The following is a 22307-nucleotide window of genomic DNA, read 5'->3' as shown; positions in this document are numbered from 1 at the left end:
AGTAAGATACACTGAACACAGAGAGGCCGTTTTGTGTCTGTCCTATAACAATTACCCTATATGACATCCACTGAGTTTTTCACAACACTCCTAGCTGATTGTGAGTAGTGTGCTTTCAAAGGAAATGAAGTGTTTATAGATAAAATTCAGAAAATACTGGATGCTCTCATGAAATAATACAAAAAGCTAAATCCCGATCTATGAAAACTTAAGTGGCTTGTCTTCTTTAGAAAGACTTTCACAGTAAAAGCTTCATTTGGAAGAATAAAATTCTTTACTAAAAAACAACCAAATTCAGGGGATACAGAGATTCAGGCGTGCAACTAATTTATTAAAAGTCCTGTCCGAGGAGTTCTGTCAGCTAAAATTAGATTTTGATTTGGTTGCTTCCTTACGCCTCCCTTACAGATTCTGCACAGCTGGGGACATCTGATCACAGAAAATCCTTCACTGCTGGATTTGAACAGATAGGCTCCACTTTTCAACTTTGTAGAAAGAAACCCGCCAGTCAAAGTTTTTGTAAAAACAGTGCTGAAAATTACAATTCATTCACTCAATGGTTTTGATGACGTTCGGAAAATAATAACCCTGCGATCGTCCAGAGTTGAATTTATTTCTGAACGACCCAACATTCCCACGCTCCCATAGGAGGAACCATTTGACATTTACTGATGTTAATGACAACATCTGAAACACACTTGAGAAAATTTGGGTTTCATTCATCCAAAAAAAGCAAAGACACAAACAATTATGCTCAAACATGCCACAAATACAGCTTCAGATTTTTTTCCTTTGGAGTTTCTTAAGATATTTAATAAATTACTTGCACAAAAAATGTAAAAATAAAATTCAATCTTTACAAATCAGAAACTTTTACATCTATGCTAACCAACAAGAACCCAGATTTGTTTTTCCTTAAAGGAAAATTGTGTGGGATAAACCACAGACCAAGTGGACCACATGACACATTTCTGATGTTTTTTCTGTCACACTGATGTCCCTATGGGTTAGAATGGGTTTAGTCTCATAGTCTCTGCATGTGAAACTTTGGAAAAACTTTAACATTATCTAGTCTCCATAAAAGACAGTAAAAATACATATCAGAGGAAGCTGCTTAGCAGTTTGAATCTGCCTTAAAAAAGACTAATTCCATTAAAAAACCCAAAGCGTTCACCTGGTCAGACTAGGATCATTGCATAAAATAAAAGAACAGGTGGAGAGGGAACCTGATCAGCTTTTTCAAATCCTTTCCAAATGAAATCGAAACACATTTAAGCATATTTTCAGACTGCTCTGATTGGTTTAAATAATTCTCTGCTTTAATTTGCTGAACATTTTTCTTTTTATGGGAGAAAGGTTGCTGGTTGAACTCCTGAATGTGCTCCTTGAGTGGTTCTAACATGTGCTCACACACTTTGTCTGGGGCATTGGGGTGTTAATGGATTACTGAAAGGTGTTGACTCAGGTGTGTGTGTGTGTGTGTGTGTGTGTGTGTGTGTGTGTGTGCCTGCGTGTGTGTGTGTGTGAATGAGGATGGGGCTGTCCTCAAATTGTGCTGCAGTCTACCTCATACACCAGTTCTCCCTCCTGCTCCCTCCGTCACTCCTCTGTCATCCGTTTCCTGTTTTCCCGCTCCTGCTTTTTCCTTTTTCCTTCCCCTCTGTGTCTTTGTGATGTCTTCCCTTTGCTTCGCCTAACTGTCTTCACCATGGACATCGGAGGACTGACCACTGTGGTAGCAAACTCTGCCTACATCAACGCCCGGGGAAGCATTGATGGCTCCAACCCAGCAACGGCTCGGGACAAGAAGTACCACTCTCGCCTCAAGCTGCCCCACATCACTGTGTGTGAGGGTCTGAAGGACACCCTAGACTTGGCCTTTGACTCTGTATGTGTGGAGCAGCCAATTGGAAAACGGCTCTTTAGGGAATTCTTGGAAGCAAATCAAGAATACCACGGGGCTTGTCGTTTGTGGAAAGACATCGAGGACTATGACCTGGCCGAGGACTCTGAGAGGGCAAAGAAAGCCTCTAAGATAGTCCAGCGATACATGGACCCATCTGCCAAACATTTCTGCCCGTTCCTGCCTGAGGACATCATAGCTAAGGTGAAGGAAAACCTGGAAGTTGTGGGCGATGACTTGTTTGCCGCAGCTTTGGCCAAAACACTGGACTACCTGCGAGAGGCTCCTTATGTGTTCTTCCTGGAGAGCATGTACCTGAAGAGGTTCCTTCAATGGAAATGGCTGGAGATGCAGCCCATGGATGCAGACTGGTTTCTGGATTTTCGTGTTTTGGGGAAAGGTGGGTTTGGGGAGGTGTCTGCCTGTCAGATGAAAGCCACTGGGAAATTGTATGCCTGTAAGAAACTCAACAAGAAGAGGCTGAAGAAGAGGAAAGGCTTCGAGGTGACTGTCTCTCAATACCACGCTCCTTTAGTCCTCTTTTGCTCTCATCCCTTTTTAGTTGTTGACAGTTTTCCACTTGAAAAACTTGATAAATGTTAACAAGCATTAAAATTACTTTGTCCAATTTTGACACAACTTTAAGTATTTTCAGACTTTTAATTGGACATATTCACCAATTTTTAAATGTCCAAATCTTATTTTAAGATGTTTCATCGGGCAGACCCAAACATTTATTGTAGTTTTCCTCCAAAATGAATTCTATATATTATGTCAAGTTCATTACTCTATTAGCAGTAGATCATTTTACATGTAATCAGAATTCCAAAAACAAGTTCCCTACAGGAGAAAAATTCTGTGTGTTTATAATCATTTATTTTAAGAGACTTTATGTCATTAAAGCCCTGAACTATAAAAGGTCTTCTGGGCTTTGTGCATTAAAGAAAGTGTCCTCCACTGAGCGAGCTGCAGCGGTGCTAATCATCTTTGTCCCTGCCTCTGTCTGCTTCGGCTTTGCCTGCAGAATTAAACAGAGACAGGGATATAGTGATTACTGGGAGCTTTACACGAAAGCTCTTCTGAAGGGAACTCTGGGGCACAGTTGCATCTTGCCCTTGACTCGGTCAAGGTCACCCTGCAAAATGTGTTTTTTATTTCCTGATTTTCAGCTTTTCAAATGTCGTTGATATGACGCAAACCCCAAACAGAAGCTCCAGTTTCTCCTTTGAAATGTTGCATGTTTTTCAAAGAAGCTTTTTTTCATTCTCTCCTATAGGGGGCGATGGTGGAGAAGATAATTCTTGAGAAGGTCCACAGTCGCTTCATTGTGTCTTTGGCGTACGCCTTCCAGACAAAGGAAGAGCTTTGTCTGGTCATGACCATCATGAACGGGGGAGACCTCAAGTAATTTCACATTTCCAAGCATCAACATTAATATTTATTGCATGAAGGAACTTTTGCTCTTCAACTAATATCATGTTAATTAAATAATTTGAACTAAATTTGTTAACTACATGAAAAAGTTTGCTCCAGCCCTCAATTTCATCTTCAACCTCGGTGTTATATTATTAATCATGGCTTTTTCTGAAGGTCTGCCTTAAATGTTTGCAGACATTTTAAAAAATTTAACTGCTTGTATCAATACCCATGAAAGATCCAAAATGCCTCCAGGCTGATCTATTTTCTTTACCCTCCAGATACCATATCTACCTGGTGGATGAGAACAACCCCGGGTTCGATGAGCCCAGAGCCTGCTTTTACATTGCTCAGATCATCCAGGGTTTGGAGCATCTCCATCAGAAGAACATTATCTACAGAGACCTCAAACCAGAAAACGTTCTGCTCGATAACGACGGTAAAACTTTCAGGCAAACTGAGATAAAATGGAGATTTGGGAATGACAGACTAATGCAGACATTTTAATTTTTTTTCTAAATGAAAAGGAAACGTGCGTATCTCGGATCTGGGTCTGGCTGTCGAGCTCAAAGAAGGCAAAACAAAAACTAAAGGTTATGCCGGGACACCAGGTGGGTGTTGTGTTCACCGAGAGCCACTTTCACACACAGACATACTTAGTAACTGTATTTTTGCACAACTCTTACAGGGTACATGGCTCCAGAGATGCTGAAAGGTGACAAGTATGACTCCTCGGTGGACTACTTCACTTTGGGCGTCACTTTGTATGAATTCATGGCGGCCAAGAACCCGTTTAGGAACAGAGGCGAGAAGGTTGGGTGTTAAACCAGGAGCGGCCATAGATGCAGATTCTGAGCGAACAGCGAGAGCGTGAGAGCTTCTCTGTCTTTCTCTTAGGTCGAGCGTGAAGAGATGAAGGAGCGCATGCTGACTCGGGAGGTGACTTACCAAGACAACTTCAGCGAGCACGCCAGGTCCCTGTGCGACGGGCTGCTGGCGAGAGATGTGGACAAAAGGATGGGGTTCAAGAACGGCTGTTGTGATGAAATCAGAGCTCACCCATTCTTCAAAGACATTAACTGGAGGAAACTGAATGCAGGTACCAACCACTCTCCTTTCTTCTAAATTGTATCTGAAAAAACTTGAATGGTTTAACAGGATCTGAACCCCTGCAGGCATTATCCAGCCCCCTTTCGTCCCCGACCCCAAAGTGGTGTATGCTAAAAGCCTGGATGACGTCGGGGCTTTCTCCTCTGTGAAAGGGGTGACCCTGGAGGATCCCGACAAGAACTTTTTTGATGAGTTTTCCTCTGGAAACATTCCCATCCCGTGGCAGGAAGAGATGATTGAAATGGGCATTTATTCGGAGCTCAACCTTTGGGGCCCCGATGGCACCGTGCCCAACGACCTCCGCAGGGAGTCCATCCTGGAGCAACCAAAGTCATCGACATGCCACATCTGCTAAACGCTAAAAACGTGAAGACCCAAACCCAGAGGACTCTCTGTCAGCAGTTTGAAACAGTTTGAGGCGACTGTTCATGAAAACAAGAACTGAGACGTAGCTTTATAAATGTGAGTGAATTTGAGCGTATAGACTTAGGCGTTTCAAATGTTTAAATCTTTATATGCGGTCTCACTTTCCATAAATGTATTCCTTCACTGTCCTTTTTGTGTGTCTTTGGTTTGTAGTAATTGCATTGCTTTTAGATCAGAAAGTATTTTTGAACATTTTCCATTTTCAAGCAGGAGTTTTGTGTCTTTGCATCTGGTGCTGACAGATATTTGGGTCATGTAAGTTGTTATTTGGCCTCTACCACATGTGTGCTGCTATAGTGTATCTCCTGTTCAATTTAATGTGTTGTTCTGTTTTTTTGTTTTAGTTAAATATAACAAATCCTTTGTAATTGTTTCCAGCTGGTTAAGTTTTTTGAAGGTCATTTAGTCTAAAAACACAGGAACTAATTGAAAATATAACTACATGTACAAAGATGATGTGCTCAATTTATTTGGTTTATTTCTAAGAATAAATAAATAGACTGTCAGAGCAAAAGACTCACAATTTGAGAAACATCAAACCTTTAAGGTTGCAGAAATAAATTAGCCTTTTCTTTTAGAAGATTCTTATGAGGAACTTTTATTTGTTTATTACCGGTCGACGTTTTTTTTTTTTAGGGACGTGATGAGAATCCTGGTCAAACATTTTGTGAGGTTTGCTCTCTTTTGCTTGGCATGCAGTTGCCTTGCACGCCACCTGAAAACAACAAATGCAAATTTAAATAAATATTTATCAGCAGTTACTTGTAGTGTGACTAATATATGCAGGGGCTTTTTCCTGTGGCACCAGACACTTTCTCCTGCCAGGTCAACCGAGCAGCAATATGGCAGTTGAAATTTTTATTTAGTTTTATTTTATTTTATTCGTCTGTGATTTTTGTAAAAAAGCAACGCGAGTCTGTACCTGTAATTTACAGGGAGTGGATTTATTGATCCAACCTACATCATGGAGGGAGTTTCTGAAGAACCTTGAGCGGGCTCACATCACCCCAATTTTAAAATCCCTGCATTGGCTCCCCATATGCTTCAGGATCGATTTTAAGATACTTTTCACAGTTTTTAAATGTCTTAATGGTCTTGCGCCTCCCTATCTATCAGATCTTTTAGTTAAATATGAAGCCTCATGGACCCTGAGATCCTGTGGCACTGGTCTTCGAACCGTTCCGATTGTAAAAACCAAAACTTACAGAGAGGCATCTTTTCAGCACCATGGCCCTCGTTTGTGGAACAGTCTGACAGTGGACCTGAGGGCTGCAGAGAGCATTGATGCTTTTAAAAAAAGGCTCAAGACCCATCTTTTTAACCTGGCTTTCAGCTAATTTTGCTAGTTTTATTATTTTATTAATTTTATTTTGTATTTATTGGTCTATTTTATCTTGTTTTATGAATTTACACTAGATCATTCACAATAAACTTTAATATTCCTTATTTCACTGTTTTATTGTTTATTACTTTAATTAGTATGTTTACTTTTTAATTCTCGTTTACATTTTCATTTTTATTTCCGGTTCTTTCTCATCTAGAATCTTTTCCTCTGGGTCGGCTGTTCAACCGCTGCAGCTCTAGACGGGGACAGGTCCCGCATATGATGCAGCATTTGGCTGGTTTTGCAGCTTTTTACAGAGACGGAGGTCCCAAATATTTGCCAACATTTTTTTCATGCTCAGCCTATTTCCCATTGTCCATCGAAATCAATTAGGGGGTGGAGTCGGGAGGGGGGGGGGGGGGGTTGTGTGTAGGTCTGGGGAGGTCTGTGCTCGTTTTTTATTATTTATTTTCAAATCAAATCAAATTAAACTTTATTTATAAAAAAGCGCTTCTCCTGCCTTACGTGACTCGAAGTGCGTTAATGTTTGAAACAAAAAACATACACAATATTACAATAATAACCCAACCCACCCTTCCCACTTCCCACTCCCCTCCATTAACACATACAACCTATGACCCCACGCAAAATGAATACTTATAAAACTCACTTCTAAAAGAAACGTAAGACTTGTCTCTGCTGTGAGGAAATAGCATTCATACCAGGAGCCAGCTCGGCCAGGGGAACATCGCAACAGTGGCCAGCCAGACCGAGGCAACAACGGCAAGGGCAACAACCGTGGCAACAACCACAGACCAAGCATTTTGTTTTGTCCTAATGTAAAGCACTTTGTGCTATGTTTTAATAGGAAAAGTGCTTTATACATAAAGTTTGATTTGTTTAATTTGATTACAGGGTTACTGTCATGGCCTGTCAGTTACTCCCTCCTCCCCCCTCCTTCCTGTGTCGGACGCGACCAGCTGGATCCACTCACCTCATCTACACCTGCCTTCATAAACTCCTCCAGGATCTTCAGCCGGTGCCAGTTCGTTGTTCCTCCTATGGTGCATAGTCTGGTCAGCTCACGTTTTGTCTCAAGTCTCGTTGTCTTTAGCTCATGATATTTCTCGCTCTGCCTCAGGACGTAAACCTTCTGGATCCTCACCTGGTCGCAGTCCTCCAACGCAGCAGTCACGCCGCATCAAGAAACCTCCAGCCAGCCGTCTCTCCTCGCCTTGGTTCAAGCTTCGCCTACGCCGTCTCAAGTAGCCTCCAGCCAGCGCCTCGCCTCGTCTTGGTTCAAGCCTCGCTCCCGCCGCTGTTTCCCCTCAAGGAGATTCCAGTTCAAGATTCCTCCAGCCAGCTCTCGCTCTCTTCTCCTGGAAGGAAACTCTGTCAAGTTCTGGTTCTGATTAAACCACTGAAATCTTTCCGTTGTGTCAAGCCTCTTTCCGGGTTCCAGCATCTGGGTCATTTTTGAACTCACGTTCGAATCATGACAGTTACAGCTTTTCTGGACGCTACAGTGGAGGACAGAGGATCAGGGAAAAGACATGCTTGCCAAAACTTTGCATACGCCATTTCAGATATTAGAAAGGAAACTATTAGATGACAGAAACAGCAGCACTATTGTAAGAAAGGAGTTGATCAGCGGCCTCTTTTGATGCAATGTGATTCAAATATGGGTTGCAAGTCACACAAAAAAGCAACAGGAACAGAGTAACATGCTCTCTCAGCCCCCAGACCACTTCAGTTTAACAGGTGATCATCAGGGATGTGTAGATGTTGCCACTAGACAGTAAGACTTTAGTCCCAACTGCCCTCACGAGTAGATATGCACTGTCTGCGGATGAATTAAATGAGAACCTGTATGGGGCACACAAGTGGGACACATCAAGGCTGTATACCGCTGCGTGAACCCGGCACGTCGTATGGATTTTTCCTTTTTTCAACCCCCCACAAACCCTACATAACTGTGCAAGGGGCCCATTAGTGTTGTTCATGTGATAAGTGCGCACTCCCTGCAGGCTGTCAGAACTGAGGAAATTAAACGATCAGAGTAGCTTGTGTTGATGTCCTGGTGGCACCTACCTTTCACGTGCACACCCCGTGTGTGCTGCATTTGTGCGCGGTCACTAAGGAGCCAGTATGCGCACCTTACTAACAACTAGAGTGTGGCCTGTGGCTGTACAACAGCATCAACTGAACATCACACAAGTGTGTAACTTACATTATCCTTGCAGACACTTTACTCGAAGCCACTTCCATGAGTAGTTAAATATTTCAGGGAAGAAAATTTTAAGTCCAGTTGCTGTGAGTCAAGACTGCACACAATTATACAACAGTGGTTCTAGCAACACCTGAATTCTAACACTATGACTCTGAAAAACAATTCTGCAATGAAGACCACAGATATAAAAGAGTCTAGTGACAGGTACAGGTTTATTGAAAGGCTGAAGATGCATTACAGATGATGAGACTTTACCAGCCGTACTACTGTTGGCTGTGGATGAACGCGTAGATGGAAAGGTCAGCAAATACAGTAGAGAATAAATACCTCAGAGTTCATAATCCTCCTCTCTGTGTCTAAAGGTCAGGGAAAGATTGTGTATGGGCCAGTGGAAAACGAGTCACTGAGTGCAGCACGTTCTTGCAGGGAGCATACAGAAGCTGCATGTGCAGGAGAATGAGTGCACCTCTACTTTGACACTGAGCTTTAGGGTAGGTGGAAAAAGGCAAGCGAGGAGGTGCAATTAACACATAAGTGTTAATTGTGTAATAAAACACATTTGAACCTTGGCGTTGTGCTGTGTTTTGCTTTTACAATTTGTCCAAAGCAGATTTGGTGGAACAAAAGTGTTTATGACACTGCAATAAAGCATTTCAGAAATTAAAACTTTATGTACAGTCTTTTCATTTGAACTTAATCACAAGTTAAATCAAAAGATCCAAGCTGAAAGTTGCAATTACCTTTTTCCATTTATCTTTTTGTGGTATATTAAAGCTGTTGCTGGGAAAGCCAGACTGAACAATTTCTTTTGCCCTGCAAAGAAAACTAGCTGTCTGATTGGCTACTGAACCCCTCTCCTGTCAACCTTGCAGCCATGTTTAGAATCTCTTCATAACACACACACAAATGATGCATACAAAGGGTTAGCTTAGCATCGCAGAAGTCCAATTGCAAGTTTGAAATGTAGCAAGAACAAAACGGTAGAGGAGGTGAAAAAGAGTGACAACCTGATTTTGTTTCTATCGCATGATGAAAAGATGTATTCCTTTGTAGGACAATTATTATTAAAGTAATTTCATTTAATGACCAAAAAACCCTCTTCTTTTATTTGAATGCATTTTACTGTATTACATTTTTTCGCAACCAAATGCTTTGCAAAAAAACTTTTTTTTTCTGTGATGCTGCACAGAACAACACTCATTGGATCTAATGTTTAGCATTTGTGCAGCATCTGCTGTTTTGGCCTCTGGACTCAATCTTTATTTTTGCCTTAAAAACAACAGGATGTTGACAGGAGGGTTGACATAATGTTACAGTCAGGATTTGTTCAAGTTTGGGATATGATAAACCCAGTGGCGGACCGTGCATTACACACCTGAGCCTTTAGTAGTGCTCGTCTGAATCACTCAACCCCTCATGAAACATTTTAAGATGCAGAAATGAGCTTTGCATTGCATACTGAAAAATCATGTAGCCACAATAAATGCCTCTAAATAAATGGAATAAACAAAACAGTAAACAAATCTCATTATGCAACTACAGCCAGCAAAAATAATTGAAAATGACCACATAAATTTGGAATATTATTTATTATAATATTTATCATTTCACTCATCAGAAAATCTGATTATTTGAAAACAAAATCCATCATCCTCTCTTTCCTCAAACAGTCCGATCACTCTAACATGTGGATGGTCGCGCTTCAGTTCCATCAAGAAGCTTCTATCTATTCCATGAAGGCCAGTGCTGAGAGCCGCATCTGTCCTGTTGTGTTTCTGCGTAGGTTTTAATTCGCTTTAGAGCTGAAAATGTCTGCTTGACAGATATAGTGGACACGGGGATGGTCAGCGCCAAACACACAGACCGGCATGGCTGTTTTATGATTCACTCAGATTTTTCTGATGAAGGAAGTCAAGGAGATCAGTGGGAGATTTTCCTGCAAATCCTCCATGGCCTATAGTACAGTCAGCTCTGTTTTTAAGTGAGACAGATCAAAACATGCTCTGTGGCTCCATGTCAAACTGGGCAAGGCTGCATGTGGGACATTTTTCCTGTATTCCTGAAACTTCTGTCCAATCAGAAGGTCTGAATACTGTGACATTGCCTAAGCAGGCCCTGCTGACACCAACTCAAAATCTGATTGGTTGAAAGAAATGAATGACCACGTTGATTTTCTATTAGAAGGCCTTCAGAACAGATAGTGAAGGCCTCTTTAGCTCTGACCCTGCCTGGCAACAAAGGAGAGCAGAAATGCGATTTGTTGAATGCTCCAATATCAAAATATGTATGTCTGGAAGCAGCATAACCATCAAAAACACAATAAAAGGGAATGGACAGACCATTTGGAATGATTTAATGTGTATGCATGGATAAAATATAATTAACACCTGATGGCCCACCACTGGATAAACTAATTTAAAAGCTTTCGTTGTTTATAAGTACATTACTATTTAACAGCTTAATTGCTGACTCCATTTTCATTTTTACCTGAAAACCTACAAATTACAATGGAAGGAAGTAGAGACAAAGTAAACCTGGATTTCTAATCAAACAACCCCAAGAAGAGTCCAAAACAGCGTCATGTAAGTTTTTCCCCCAACTTTAATTAATATTCAGTTTTGAATGAAATATTTTTTAACAACGTATTTGGTAGATATGACAATAAACGACCAACTAAGAATTGTGAAAAAATACACAAAAATTTGAGACAAAAACCTTTAAGAGAATAACTTATTAATAAGATGCCCTAGCTTTAAAAGTAATAAAAAAAAAAACAAAAAAAACTCATTTGCTTATCCAACTGTATTCATTTAAAATGAAAAATGTAAAAATGAAACAAATGCATGAACAGATTTGTTAGAAATTCAGAATGAAAATGATCCTCCAGACTCAATGGTGAGGATAAGAGCAGACGAAGGCCTGAGGGGTCCAGCAGGTGAAATCATTCAACTTTCCAGGTTCTAAAAAAAAAAAAAAAATCACATCATTCACAAAATAAAAGAATTTGAAATATAATCAATTAATTTGCAAGTTAATTGTTGAAATAAAAATCCCATGTTTGTACACAAGGGCCTAAAGCTGATGGAGAATCTTCATGATTTTTGTTTGTCAATAATGTATCAGTTTTTCCTTCTTTCTCCCCTGTATTGGTAAAGGTCTGCTGTTTTAATTTCAGAATTTCACACTAACATACTGGTTTAAAAAAAAAATCCAGTATATCTGATTGGGAATAATTACAAAAAGTATGGGCTTTAATAGTAAACGTGTGCTCTCCATCCTAGAAACATGGATCTGGTCAGAAAGCGTTAGGATCCTGCTGTTTTGTGAGGCAGTCTGTCATGTTTTCCTGTTCAAACCTTCAGCAGTAGTTTATGGACATCATTAATACCCACTACGACTTCTAAAGTCATGTTAATTAAAACAGTGCTTTTCATTTTCATATTTTTACATCATGCAATATGGTTAAGCCAGGACTATCAGAGGTAACCTGAAGGCTAATCTGATTTGGAACTAAATGAAGAGCCGTTCCTGAAGCTCCCAGAGGCTGTTCTACACTGCTGAGGGGCAGCTGCATGGCATAATCCCCAACAGCTACAAAGCAGCTGTTCTTCAAGAGCAGCTAATGAAAGTAACTATGGACTTACAATCATGCTTCAAACTGGATGTTTTTACAGTAAAGCAACAGTTCTTCAGGGTTTAGAAGAACACATTTTAACAGGACTCCTCCTTAGTTAAGTTTCTACAATGTTTAATTCATTTATGAATAGATTTCTATTCCTACAATCCAACCAGATCGATCTGTCTGAGGCAGACACGAACTAACCTCTGTGTAACCACTTCAGCTCTATTTTTCTCCAAAGAAATAGAGCATAAAAAAAATTGAAGCCGCGAGCAACGTTGTATGGCCAGCGGGCGCTACCCCCCCTTTCCCCCCTCTTCAGTGTTTACTATTGAGTCCTCGACTGACTGAACGGCGGCTACAGGCCCTTCACTCTCCTCCTCTGCCTGTGTGCCACCCTGCTCAGAGCTCCATGGGACAAATTCATTTAAAAACACTATTTATTTTTTTAAACTGGCAGCTTTTCTGTGTGTTTTTATCTCCATAGGAACTGTTTTATGTTTTGGTCGTCTGGGAGTGACGAACATGTCTATGTAACTTTTAGAAGAATCAGCAAAAGTAAACTTTTGGATTTCCTTGGTAGCTGAGGTTTTTTTGTTAACCACTCCCACAATCCTAATATATCTATATTGTATGTTTTATTGTTTATTATGTAATTTAATGTAATGTCATGAAATTTTCTTGTGCAAGCAGAAAGGGAATGCTACACTTATGCCATTCAAAATCTACAACTTCTTATTTCAAATAACTTTCTTCCCAGGTGATAAATCAAAATCTTTAGGTGGAGTTTAAATTTGTAGCTGGTATTAAAAGTGTTTTTTTAATTCAAGATTGGATCCTCTTGCTGAGGTCAAAGGCCAATGAAACCTCGCTTGTGGTTGTAGACTTTAATGCTGGGTGGCATGTGTGTGAAATTTCGTGAAGACGTTTCTTTTGTCATATTTTGGGAACACTTGAAAATTGCCAACTTTCACACATTTTTTGAGCCCCATGAGAGATTTGGCCCCATTCATTTTATTGATGGTATCTTCCCCTGTGATGTCATCATTTTTCGGGGGGTTCACTAGGCTAAAAATTCATTTTCACTGGACGTGCAAAATTTGGTGAGTGTTTTGAGTATGAGGCAACTGCATTTTTGCCCAAAGGCGAGGTAAGAAAGAAGAATCAGAAACAATCTGGTCCTTGCTGTCCTGGGCCGCTGTTAGCCATAACTATTACACAATAAATGACCATTACCAGATCCAAAGTATCCCAGCACTTCCAAGCAATCCTCCACCCCGGAAGTGTTGTTGGGCTCCCCAGCCAGCCAGTCAGCGTAGCTCCACATGGATCCATCCATCCAGATGAAGTGGTTCCTCTGGAAACCAACACAAAATTGAAAGAATGCAAAGACTGAGACATTTTGTGTAGCAAATAAAGCAATAAAATGTAGTTATAAAACAAAAGAAAAACCCTCAAGGTTTAAACCACTCACATCCAATCGATAACCTCCAACCCAGACGCGTGCATTTGACCCATTTTGCTCCAGGATCAGCTTCGACACCTCTTGGTTGATGAACTGGCTTGTGATGGAAGCCAGGTGTCCGTCAGAGAAATGTTGCCGACAAAAATACTAAACAGCGCAAAGCAAACATAGAAAATGAGGAAAAACAGACATTTCTATTAATGCAGGTTGTTTGTTGTAAGTCATTGAGGCAAAGGAGAAAATGTCCACACCTCAGCATCCTTAAAGGTTTTTGGTCCTTTGAAAAACTGATAACATTTGGAGTCGGGTGCAACAGCAGCACAAAAGCGCCTCTCTGTGGAGAGAAGGTGAAAGTTTGATGCAGAAAATTTCTCATTTATATGTCTGTGCTGTGACAAAAGCCATCCATCTCTCAGTGAGACTACAATTTCTGGTATTTACATATGTAATAGTTGAGAAGTGAAATTTACTGATCAATCAATTCCCTTTACACTGCTGTAAACAAAATAATTACAAATAAAACGATGATAAAATATCTACATTTGTGTTTTTTGTGAATAAGCGCCAATGGTAGGACTTGTTTAAAAATCTGGACACATTTGTATATATTTTTTAGAATTGTATGTTTGGCTTTTTTTCTGGAAACTCACCAGTCTGAGGATCTTTCAGTGCTGACTTCTCAAAAGGCTTCTTTTCAGCGAGCACATTTTCTGGAAAGGGCACCTGCTGATGCACATCTAGTTTCTCCCCCAAGACGGCCTCAGGCTCCATCTCTAAGACTCGTCGTTCATCTAAATGATTGCTTTTCTTCATCAGGAGCTCCTCGTCCTCCTGGTCTTCAAATGGAACTGTGTCATCATCTTCATCTTCAAGTCTGTCATCATCCTCCGGTGATTCCATAAATGGATGACCTAAAGCTTCTTGTGGTCTTTCCATGTCTATGTGCCTTTCTGCTGTCTCCATGAGCTCACTTCCTTTATCCAGATTCATGTTAACTTCAAACCTCTCCTGAGCAGACGTCAACTCTTCCTCAGGCTCTTCCTTCTCTTGAGACTCCAGTTCGACCTTAGTCTCTGATTCCACCTTAAAATCTGTGTCATCTTCATCCTCAGACTGTGTTTCAGCTTCTTGTTGATCCTCTTCTGTTGCAGCTGCTTCAGACTTTTCCTCCATCACCGCATCCTCTGGCTCTATGAGACTTGCTTCATCAATCTTAACCTCTAAATCCACCTTCAAATCTGGCTCAGATTCAACCTCAGGTTCCTTCGCTGACTCTATTTCCGCTTCCTCCTCTTTCATCACAAGTGTCCCTGCTTGAATTTCAAGCTTTTCTGCCCCTTTAGCTTCAGGCTTCACTTCAAGCTTCAGTTCCACTATTCCTCCTTCCAGCTTCTCCTTCGGCTCCTTTCCAGCCTCCTCTTCCTCTGCTGCTTTCGGCTCCTTTTTCTTCTGGATTTCTGGCTTTACCTTGACTTCAAGTTCAACCATATTCTCTGATAGTTTTTGGTCTTGTGGAGATGGTGGTTTCTGCTCCTTCTTGGGTGTCAGTACAGGTGGAGGTGCATGATTCTCCACCTCCACATGGCCCTGTGCAGGAACAGAGTCCCCCAGTAGGGGGCTCAGATTTCCCTCTGTGACAACAGGACTTTGCTTCAACGGTAATCCCAGAGCCGCTGCAAACAGGAAGAGATGTAGAAGGTATGAGGCAGATCAATGTAATGTATTCAACTGGAACCTATAAGAACATGAAACAGATCCTTGTGTTTAATTAAGAGCAATTTAAACTGTGGTTTACATTAAAAACGGGCATCTCTTTTCACACAAAAGAAGTACCTTCAAGAAAAGGGCATTTAAAACTGTTTTTAGGGGGTATTTTAACCTGAAGATGGAGCAAATGCTTAAAAAAAACGAATGTTAGTCCTCAGAATGATGAGGAGTGAATTGGATTCAAAATAAAGCCCATGTCACACAGCCACACAGCCACCATGTCCCTTTTGTGTATATTGTACAGAAGAAAACTGATTATACAGGAATAATTGTGGAAAAGGTGAGAAAAGTTGTGGTCTGCACGTGAAATTTTTACAGATGTATCACAAATGAACTACGTTACAACCATGAAAGATGTACGAATAAAGCACTCAAAGAACACAAAACTCAATGTACAAGTCAATTTTGTCCCAGAATGCATGTGTTTGTTTAATTATGTAATTTTAAAATGATGTCTGCGATATAAAAGTTATAAATTGGTGCTACATGCGTGAAAAGTCTTTGAAAAAGCCACAAATTTGCGTGTGCATGTTGCAGAAATCACGCACAATTGCGTAAGATTTACATAATAATTGAGAATAAACTACGCATAAACTGCAGAAGTCTCAACCGAGCAAAAACTTTGAATAGTTAAAAACAGAATTCACGTTAAGAGCTGTTGGGTGAAACCATTAATGGACATCTGTGCACATCGATGAATGACGAACGCAAGAAACACTTGTTATTTACGTATATCACGCATGTGTCACGAAAGACCGAAATTGAAAGTATGTAAGGCTGTGTGTCATGGCCTTCAGATTTTAATTTGTCATAAATAAATAAAATACCGGTAAATAAACAGCATGTATACATATGTTTTTATATTTATATAAAACTCAGTTATGAGATATAACTGTGAATACAAACCAAACACTGACAAAATAACAACTGACAGTAAAACAATAAACAAATAATCCCTAACCAATAAAGGTGAGGGGAAACACATGAACCAACCGTTTTTCTTCTACAAAAACAGTCATAAAGATAATCACCAGATTATTTAATATAGAGCAGACTAACTCACTGTTTAATAAATTCAAACTATTAAAATATGGAGACCTGGTTGATTTCAGAATAATTCAAACCAAATCTAAAATAAAAAAAAATCCATCCATGCATCCATCCATCCATCCATCCATCCATCCAACCATCCATCCATCCATCCATCCATCCATCCATCCATCCATCCATCCATCCATCCATCCATCCATCCATCCATCCATCCATTCATCCATCCATCCATCCATCCATCCATCCATCCATCCATCCATCCATCCATCCATCCATCCATCCATCCATCCATCCATCCATTCATCCATCCATCCATCCATCCATCCATCCATCCATCCATCCATCCATCCATTCATAGACATAGCTTGAAGATGTGAATACAGTCCTTTACCTGTGAGGCTCAGTGACAATAACAGCAGAGGCTTCATGGCGATCTTCTTCAAGTCTGCAGACAGTGAAATATGTCCTACACACTCACTGTCCTCAGTATTTGTAACTGAGCTGTTCCTTTTTTTTATTTTTTTATTTTACCTTCCCATAAGCCCATAAAGGTGGCTTCAATCAGCCTTTATCTCTCATGAGAAGAAAATTCTCTTTGTTTTCTCCTCACGTTTATTGTGCCATTAAAGGGGGGAAAGTTCACTTATATTCAGAGCACGCCAGGATTTACTGGAAACATTAAATTCAAACATAAATGACTGCTGCTGCGGGCCATAAAAATGCTTGATCCAACATTAAGATAGTGTCCAGATGCAAAAGATACTGAAAATTTACAATAATAAGTGCTCCATGAAAGTCAAGGTTGTTAATTTACATTAAGGATATTTAAATCAAGAAAAAGCTGTCACCTTCACATGGTCTTGTTGGAGTCAAGGAAACGTCACTGTGATGACTAATGTAAACAGGAACAGAACGACTTGTAACAGGTTTGTTGTTTGGGATTTATGTGGAAGGATTTTAGATTTGTTTTTTCCACCACAGGTTACCAGTTACAATTATATTTAAACTAAATAGTTCACAGTCTGGATCTAAACTCCACTATAGAAGTAAAAAATGTTGGGATTATTTCAGATCATGACAGAATAAAATCCACTGATCTGGACTCTGCAACATCTGATATAATGTTTTTGAATAAATACAAAACTGTTACTGTTTATAAAATTTAGTTGTTTATATGTATGTGCACGTTTTTTGTGTTTTTTTGGAGATTTTCATTTCTTTTAATAATTGAAATGTTACATTTTTATTTAAACCTGTGGAAGATACACAGAAAAAATACTAAACAAATTCTACATAATACTCAGATATACTGCAGTAAAATACTGTATAAATGCTGCAGTAATTATATATTTTTAGGTTTGTCTATATTTTATATTTCTTATTGCATTTAAATTACCTGTACATAAATATATTCAGTAACAAAAAAAGCATTTGTTCAATAAAATTGTCCACATGGGAATATTAACCAATTAGAGTGCTGTTGATGAAAAATAGAATTGTTTTATAAATGAAGGGTTTTGATGCTGGCATTTTGAGAATGCAGTAATGCAGGGACACATTTATTATTAATATGGCTAAGTAATGACTTATTATTACTGACAAGTGTTTGAAACTTATGAATTTCTCAATAGGTAACAATTTAAGCTTGTGGGGGAGCATGTAAACAGATGGGGTGAAAGGAAGTGGGGCCAGGCTCACTCTGCGCCAGCAGTCCCACCGTCAACTCAGAGGGGAATTTCCAACGAAGTCTTGCAGCTCTGCAGAAACTATGTCCTAGGAAAGACACAGGCTTTTTGATTTTGGCTAAAATCGTCATAATAAATTAAAAGGCCGCTGGGAACACTTTTACGATAGGTCAAAAGATGATCGAATTGGATCTTCAAAGCTCTTCCCTTTCTGTATATTTGATATGAGCTTCATTAACCTGAAGAGTTTGTTGATGTGGAATATGTTTGTGTCTCGTGAACAGCAGCACGGACATGGCTTGCACACACATATGCATGCTAATGGGTCTCTGTGTAGCATGAGCATGTGTTTGACTCAAGCCAGAGCAGCTGGGACTCTTAATAGTGAGCAGGTGCTGCAGCTGAAGCTTCAGGAGCTAGTATTTCATCGTGAGCACATATGTCTGCATGTATGGGCTCGGTGTGTGTGCCTGTGCGTGTGCATATGGCCACAAATGACGCGCACAGACTGGAGCGAGTGACAATGTGCTGCTGTGTGCTGGTTAGAAACCTTATAGCCAAGGTCACAGTGGTTCCACAGCAGCTGTTGTATGTTTCAACTTCAGTGTGGACAAGTGTAAACTATGATTTCCAATCTTCATATTTTGACTGTGAAGCATATGAATAAGCAGGAAAAGAACCAAAAAATAAAAGAAATTGAGCAAGAAAATGTGTCACAGAACATCAAAGTAGGAACTTCGCTCAAAACACTACACAAGCTGATATAAAACCACAATAAAACAACTAATCCGCTTAAGCATTAACAGAACAAACCATCACAACCTGTCAAATTGCCAGGATGAAGAAAAACAATATAGCACACGGGATGTTCATGCTGCGGAGTATGGTTTGACAAAATAAGATAAAAAATTCAAAAATTCCCCATCAAAATGCAGTGGCACCTCCAATAAGGTTCATGAGAGGACCAGATAGGGCCACCAAAAGCAGAAATGTGATGTTGGTAATTAATGAAGGTCTGGGTGTGCATATTACTTACAATACCACATTTTCATTTGACATCTTCTTTTTTCCTATAATGTGTTATGATTTGCATAGTTAGTTTTTTTTTCAGTTTTAACTTTAGCCTTTTCTTAGGTTTCTGTATAGGCTGGCTGTGACTCCGCCCACTCACCTGTGGATCCCGATCACAGCTGCCTGCACTTTACTAATTAGCCACACAAAATTTAAGGGGACTGTCAACCTTTAGATTGTCCGGTTTTCATGCTTTGGTCCCTACAGAAATGTACTAACAGTCATGTATTTTTTTTAAATAAATTCTTAGAACTTTGTTATATCTGTGCATGTATTTGTGCGTGGTTTCTCTCTGCATCCGTGTTCTCACCTGCATGCCTGGCCGTGTCAAAATGATCAAACTATTTGATTTGGATTAATTCTTATTGTTACACCCTTGTCAAGGGGCTTGTAAATGGATGTAATGGAAAAAGTAAAAGGAATTAAATACAACGACTCAAAAACTCTCACAAACAAACCCAGGAGGGAATTTATTTACAGAAAAACTCAAAACTACACAAAAACAACCAAAAGACAAGGGGGGTGTTCCAAAAAGAAAGTTATGTGAGTTACCACGGTAAGTTTGAGGCTAAGGAAGTGGATAACCTTAGCTTTCGGTTCCAAGAACTGAGGTATGTTTCAGGGTATGTCAAGTTGCCATAGCAACTCATGCTCTGAACATAACCTGGTCTGGAGCAGGTTTAGTTGAAGGTTAGTTGGTTTCAGAGAGGTAAAGGAGGATGGTGTCCATTTGAAGATGATTTAGTGGATGAAGGTCAGATAATACTTTTTCCACCATGAGAGGAAGATAAGACCATGTATGGATGTTTAAAGATAAACTATTTACATTAATCTAACTTAATTATTTGCTTCAGTTAAGATTTTTTTTAGTTCAGTCAACTTAAAAATAACAGTTATCAGACATTTATGTTACTTTCATTGAAATTAATTCAATGAAGTAGGTGTAACTTTGGTGCTGCTGTTTGATCGGCAGATCAAGTGTATATTGTTACCACAATGAAAATAGAAATTAGATAGAAACTCGTGCATTTACTTTGTTAGTTTTCTCCACGCAGAAAATTTTTTTTTTGCTGATGCAGCCGTATTACTTTTTTGATGGGCTTATAATCTTCATACGCCGTCATTAAAATCTCTGACTCCGTCTCACTGGAGTATAGCGCTCTCTTTTTTCTTCAAACGTTTCCATGGTGACTCCGGAAATTGGTGATCCATTGAGAATGTCTTTATGTACTTGCTGTGCATGCGCATTAACCCAGAGTTACCAAGTTGAGCGTAATTATGCCAACTCATATCCGACGTTTTGGAACCGACATACCCAGAGTAAGCAAGTTCAGGCGGACTTCAGCCAGAGTTCAGGGTTAAAGTCAGGGTAGTGCAACCCTTGTGCTATCCTAGACACTTTAACATTGGTTGTTGGGTCATTTAGACCCCACTAGACAGTGCACTGAACCTCTTTTCTTCAATGATTTGTGATCTTCACTGGTGTCCATGGATTACAAGAAATCCTCTTCAACCTTTGTCATGGTAGGGATAACACGCCAATGTAAGGGTGGGGTCATAGGATAGCACAAGGGTTAAACGTGCCTTCTGGAATACCCCCAAGGACCAAACCCTTTAACAGTCAAACAAATTAAAGCTCTGTTGCGGATGGGTGGGGTTCGAACAGATGATGTAGCAGTATTCAAACTCGGAGCTGGATGTCTTCAGCCAATCTGGTGCTCCAGACAATTTGAGCAACAATCTGCAAAGAAAGAGTGGAGGAAAAAAAGACAGAACCTTCCACTGCAGCACGCAAAAGGGACAGGAGACACTCCAAATATGTAAACAAAACACAATTACGGCCTCAGTTGTAGCATTGTCAAAACATGATATAAAACGATTGTTTATCTGACTAATTTTTCTTTTGTTAAAACAGAGAACCTTGGAAGTCGATTGTAACTTTTTTTTGCATCAGGTTACCGAAGTATGCAAAACATAGTTATTACTTTTTAGTGTTGGAGAAAAATGTGATTTAAGTTGAACCATTGGTGTGATTATAAACAAAAGGAAAATTAATTTACATAAATATTAATTTGATATTTGGTTTATGTAACTTGTGGTTGCTGGAAATATCTCATCATGGGTGAATACTTCAGTATTCACCCATGATGAGATGTGGCTCTGTTTAAGCTTTGGATCTTAGATTTTTCAGTTTATCTAAAGATTTCAGAAGTGACTTCCAGATTCTCTCTAACAAAACCCAAAAAACCCCCAAAACCTTCAAACCAAAAAACGTTTATGAGGGAGAAACCACTTATATGTTTGCTGTTATGAGGTCTTGTTCATATAAAATGTTTCAGGAGTGCAAAAACATTTTATATGAACAATTAATTTATGTATATGCTCAAATATTTTTTTTACAGCTACAGATCTTTTTACACAAAGACAAAAACATTTTGCCGAAGCAAAACATTTTTCTGAACTAGCAAATTTGTCTTGACAAATTTTGTCTGCAGATTGAAAAGCTTTTTTTTTTTTTTTTTTTTTTTACATGCGTAGACAATAAAGTACTATGGCAAATACTTATGATAGGGATATAATTACACAGTGGCCTTCCTTTTACTTAAAATCTTCCCAAAAGTTACTAATTACTGGGCAATTGGGATTACTTTTGCTTCGACAGGCCTACCTCTATCCCAATAATACTTTAACTTTTAGTGTCTATGAAGACTCTCATTCATCCAGGTTGGTTCCATTGTAGTAGGTTTAGGGGATGTCATCTGGACTTGGTTTTTAAGGTTAGAAAACGTTTCACCTCTTATCCAAGAGGCTTTGTCAATTCTGAAAAAGCTGGTCGAAGAGCTGGTATATATGCGCTCATGGGGGAGGAGTCAGACCTGAATCTGGATGGTATTGTCAACTTAGCCTACATGGTTTCAGGTCGTTAAGAGTCCTTTGTCCTCAGCTGGGGTTGGGGAGCCAGTGACTCCCTCCCCAAACTGGTCGTCTCTTTCCGCTGTTAATGACTCAGGTGGAACTGGTTTGGGTTGTTTAGGTTTCAAAACACTGCCGTAGATGGATGGAAGAATAAACCTGAGACCACCATTCTTATTAAGAGAAGGTTTATCCTTCTTGACAAAGATGGCTTCTTTCACTCCTCGCTCAAACCATCCTTTCTCTCTGGCTAGAATTGGGACTTCACTATCCTCGAACGAGTGGTTTGTGGCCTTCAGGTGGAGATGCACTGCAGACTCAGGTCCAC

At 39.7% G+C, this 22307-nt stretch overlaps 2 protein-coding genes and 1 long non-coding RNA gene across 3 annotated transcripts; 2 read left to right on the top strand and 1 right to left on the bottom strand.

The window, feature by feature from the left end:
• The first annotated feature begins 1398 nt into the window (after positions 1-1398).
• Positions 1399-6301, top strand: LOC100529159 (rhodopsin kinase GRK1). Its single transcript, XM_004081490.5, has 7 exons — positions 1399-2407; positions 3180-3307; positions 3601-3758; positions 3847-3930; positions 4008-4132; positions 4217-4418; positions 4495-6301. The coding sequence occupies exons 1-7, from the start codon at positions 1709-1711 to the stop codon at positions 4782-4784; spliced, it is 1686 nt and encodes a 561-aa protein (XP_004081538.1). The 5' UTR covers positions 1399-1708; the 3' UTR covers positions 4785-6301.
• Positions 6302-6823: 522 nt separating this feature from the next.
• Positions 6824-7609, top strand: LOC110017351 (uncharacterized). The gene is made up of 2 exons (XR_002292712.2): positions 6824-7243; positions 7321-7609. It is a non-coding gene; the product is annotated as an uncharacterized LOC110017351 (long non-coding RNA).
• Positions 7610-10745: 3136 nt separating this feature from the next.
• Positions 10746-16936, bottom strand: si:ch211-160b11.4 (uncharacterized). The gene is made up of 6 exons (XM_023950752.2): positions 16702-16936; positions 14144-15166; positions 13745-13827; positions 13503-13640; positions 13265-13385; positions 10746-11369 (listed from the first exon to the last, which is right to left on the bottom strand). Exons 1-6 carry the CDS (start codon positions 16736-16738, stop codon positions 11299-11301), a joined length of 1473 nt encoding a protein of 490 aa, XP_023806520.1. The 5' UTR covers positions 16739-16936; the 3' UTR covers positions 10746-11298.
• Between the last annotated feature and the right edge of the window lie 5371 nt (positions 16937-22307).

The sequence above is a fragment of the Oryzias latipes genome, chromosome 21 (genome assembly GCF_053564925.1).
Source record: "Oryzias latipes strain Hd-rR chromosome 21, Olatipes_Hd-rR_3.1".
Classification (NCBI taxonomy): Eukaryota; Metazoa; Chordata; class Actinopteri; order Beloniformes; family Adrianichthyidae; genus Oryzias; species Oryzias latipes.
This window is presented reverse-complemented; position numbering and strand designations above follow the sequence as displayed.

Coding starts and splice junctions, on each gene's coding strand:
- LOC100529159 (XM_004081490.5), top strand. CDS start 1,709: ATGGACATCGGAGGACTGACCACTGTGGTAGCAAACTCTGCCTACATC. Junction 3,308..3,600: donor ATGAACGGGGGAGACCTCAA/GTAATTTCACAT, acceptor TTTACCCTCCAG/ATACCATATCTACCTGGTGG. Junction 4,133..4,216: donor TTAGGAACAGAGGCGAGAAG/GTTGGGTGTTAA, acceptor TCTTTCTCTTAG/GTCGAGCGTGAAGAGATGAA.
- si:ch211-160b11.4 (XM_023950752.2), bottom strand. CDS start 16,738: ATGAAGCCTCTGCTGTTATTGTCACTGAGCCTCACAG. Junction 15,167..16,701: donor ATTGTCACTGAGCCTCACAG/GTAAAGGACTGT, acceptor TCCTGTTTGCAG/CGGCTCTGGGATTACCGTTG. Junction 13,828..14,143: donor ACTGAAAGATCCTCAGACTG/GTGAGTTTCCAG, acceptor TTCTCTCCACAG/AGAGGCGCTTTTGTGCTGCT.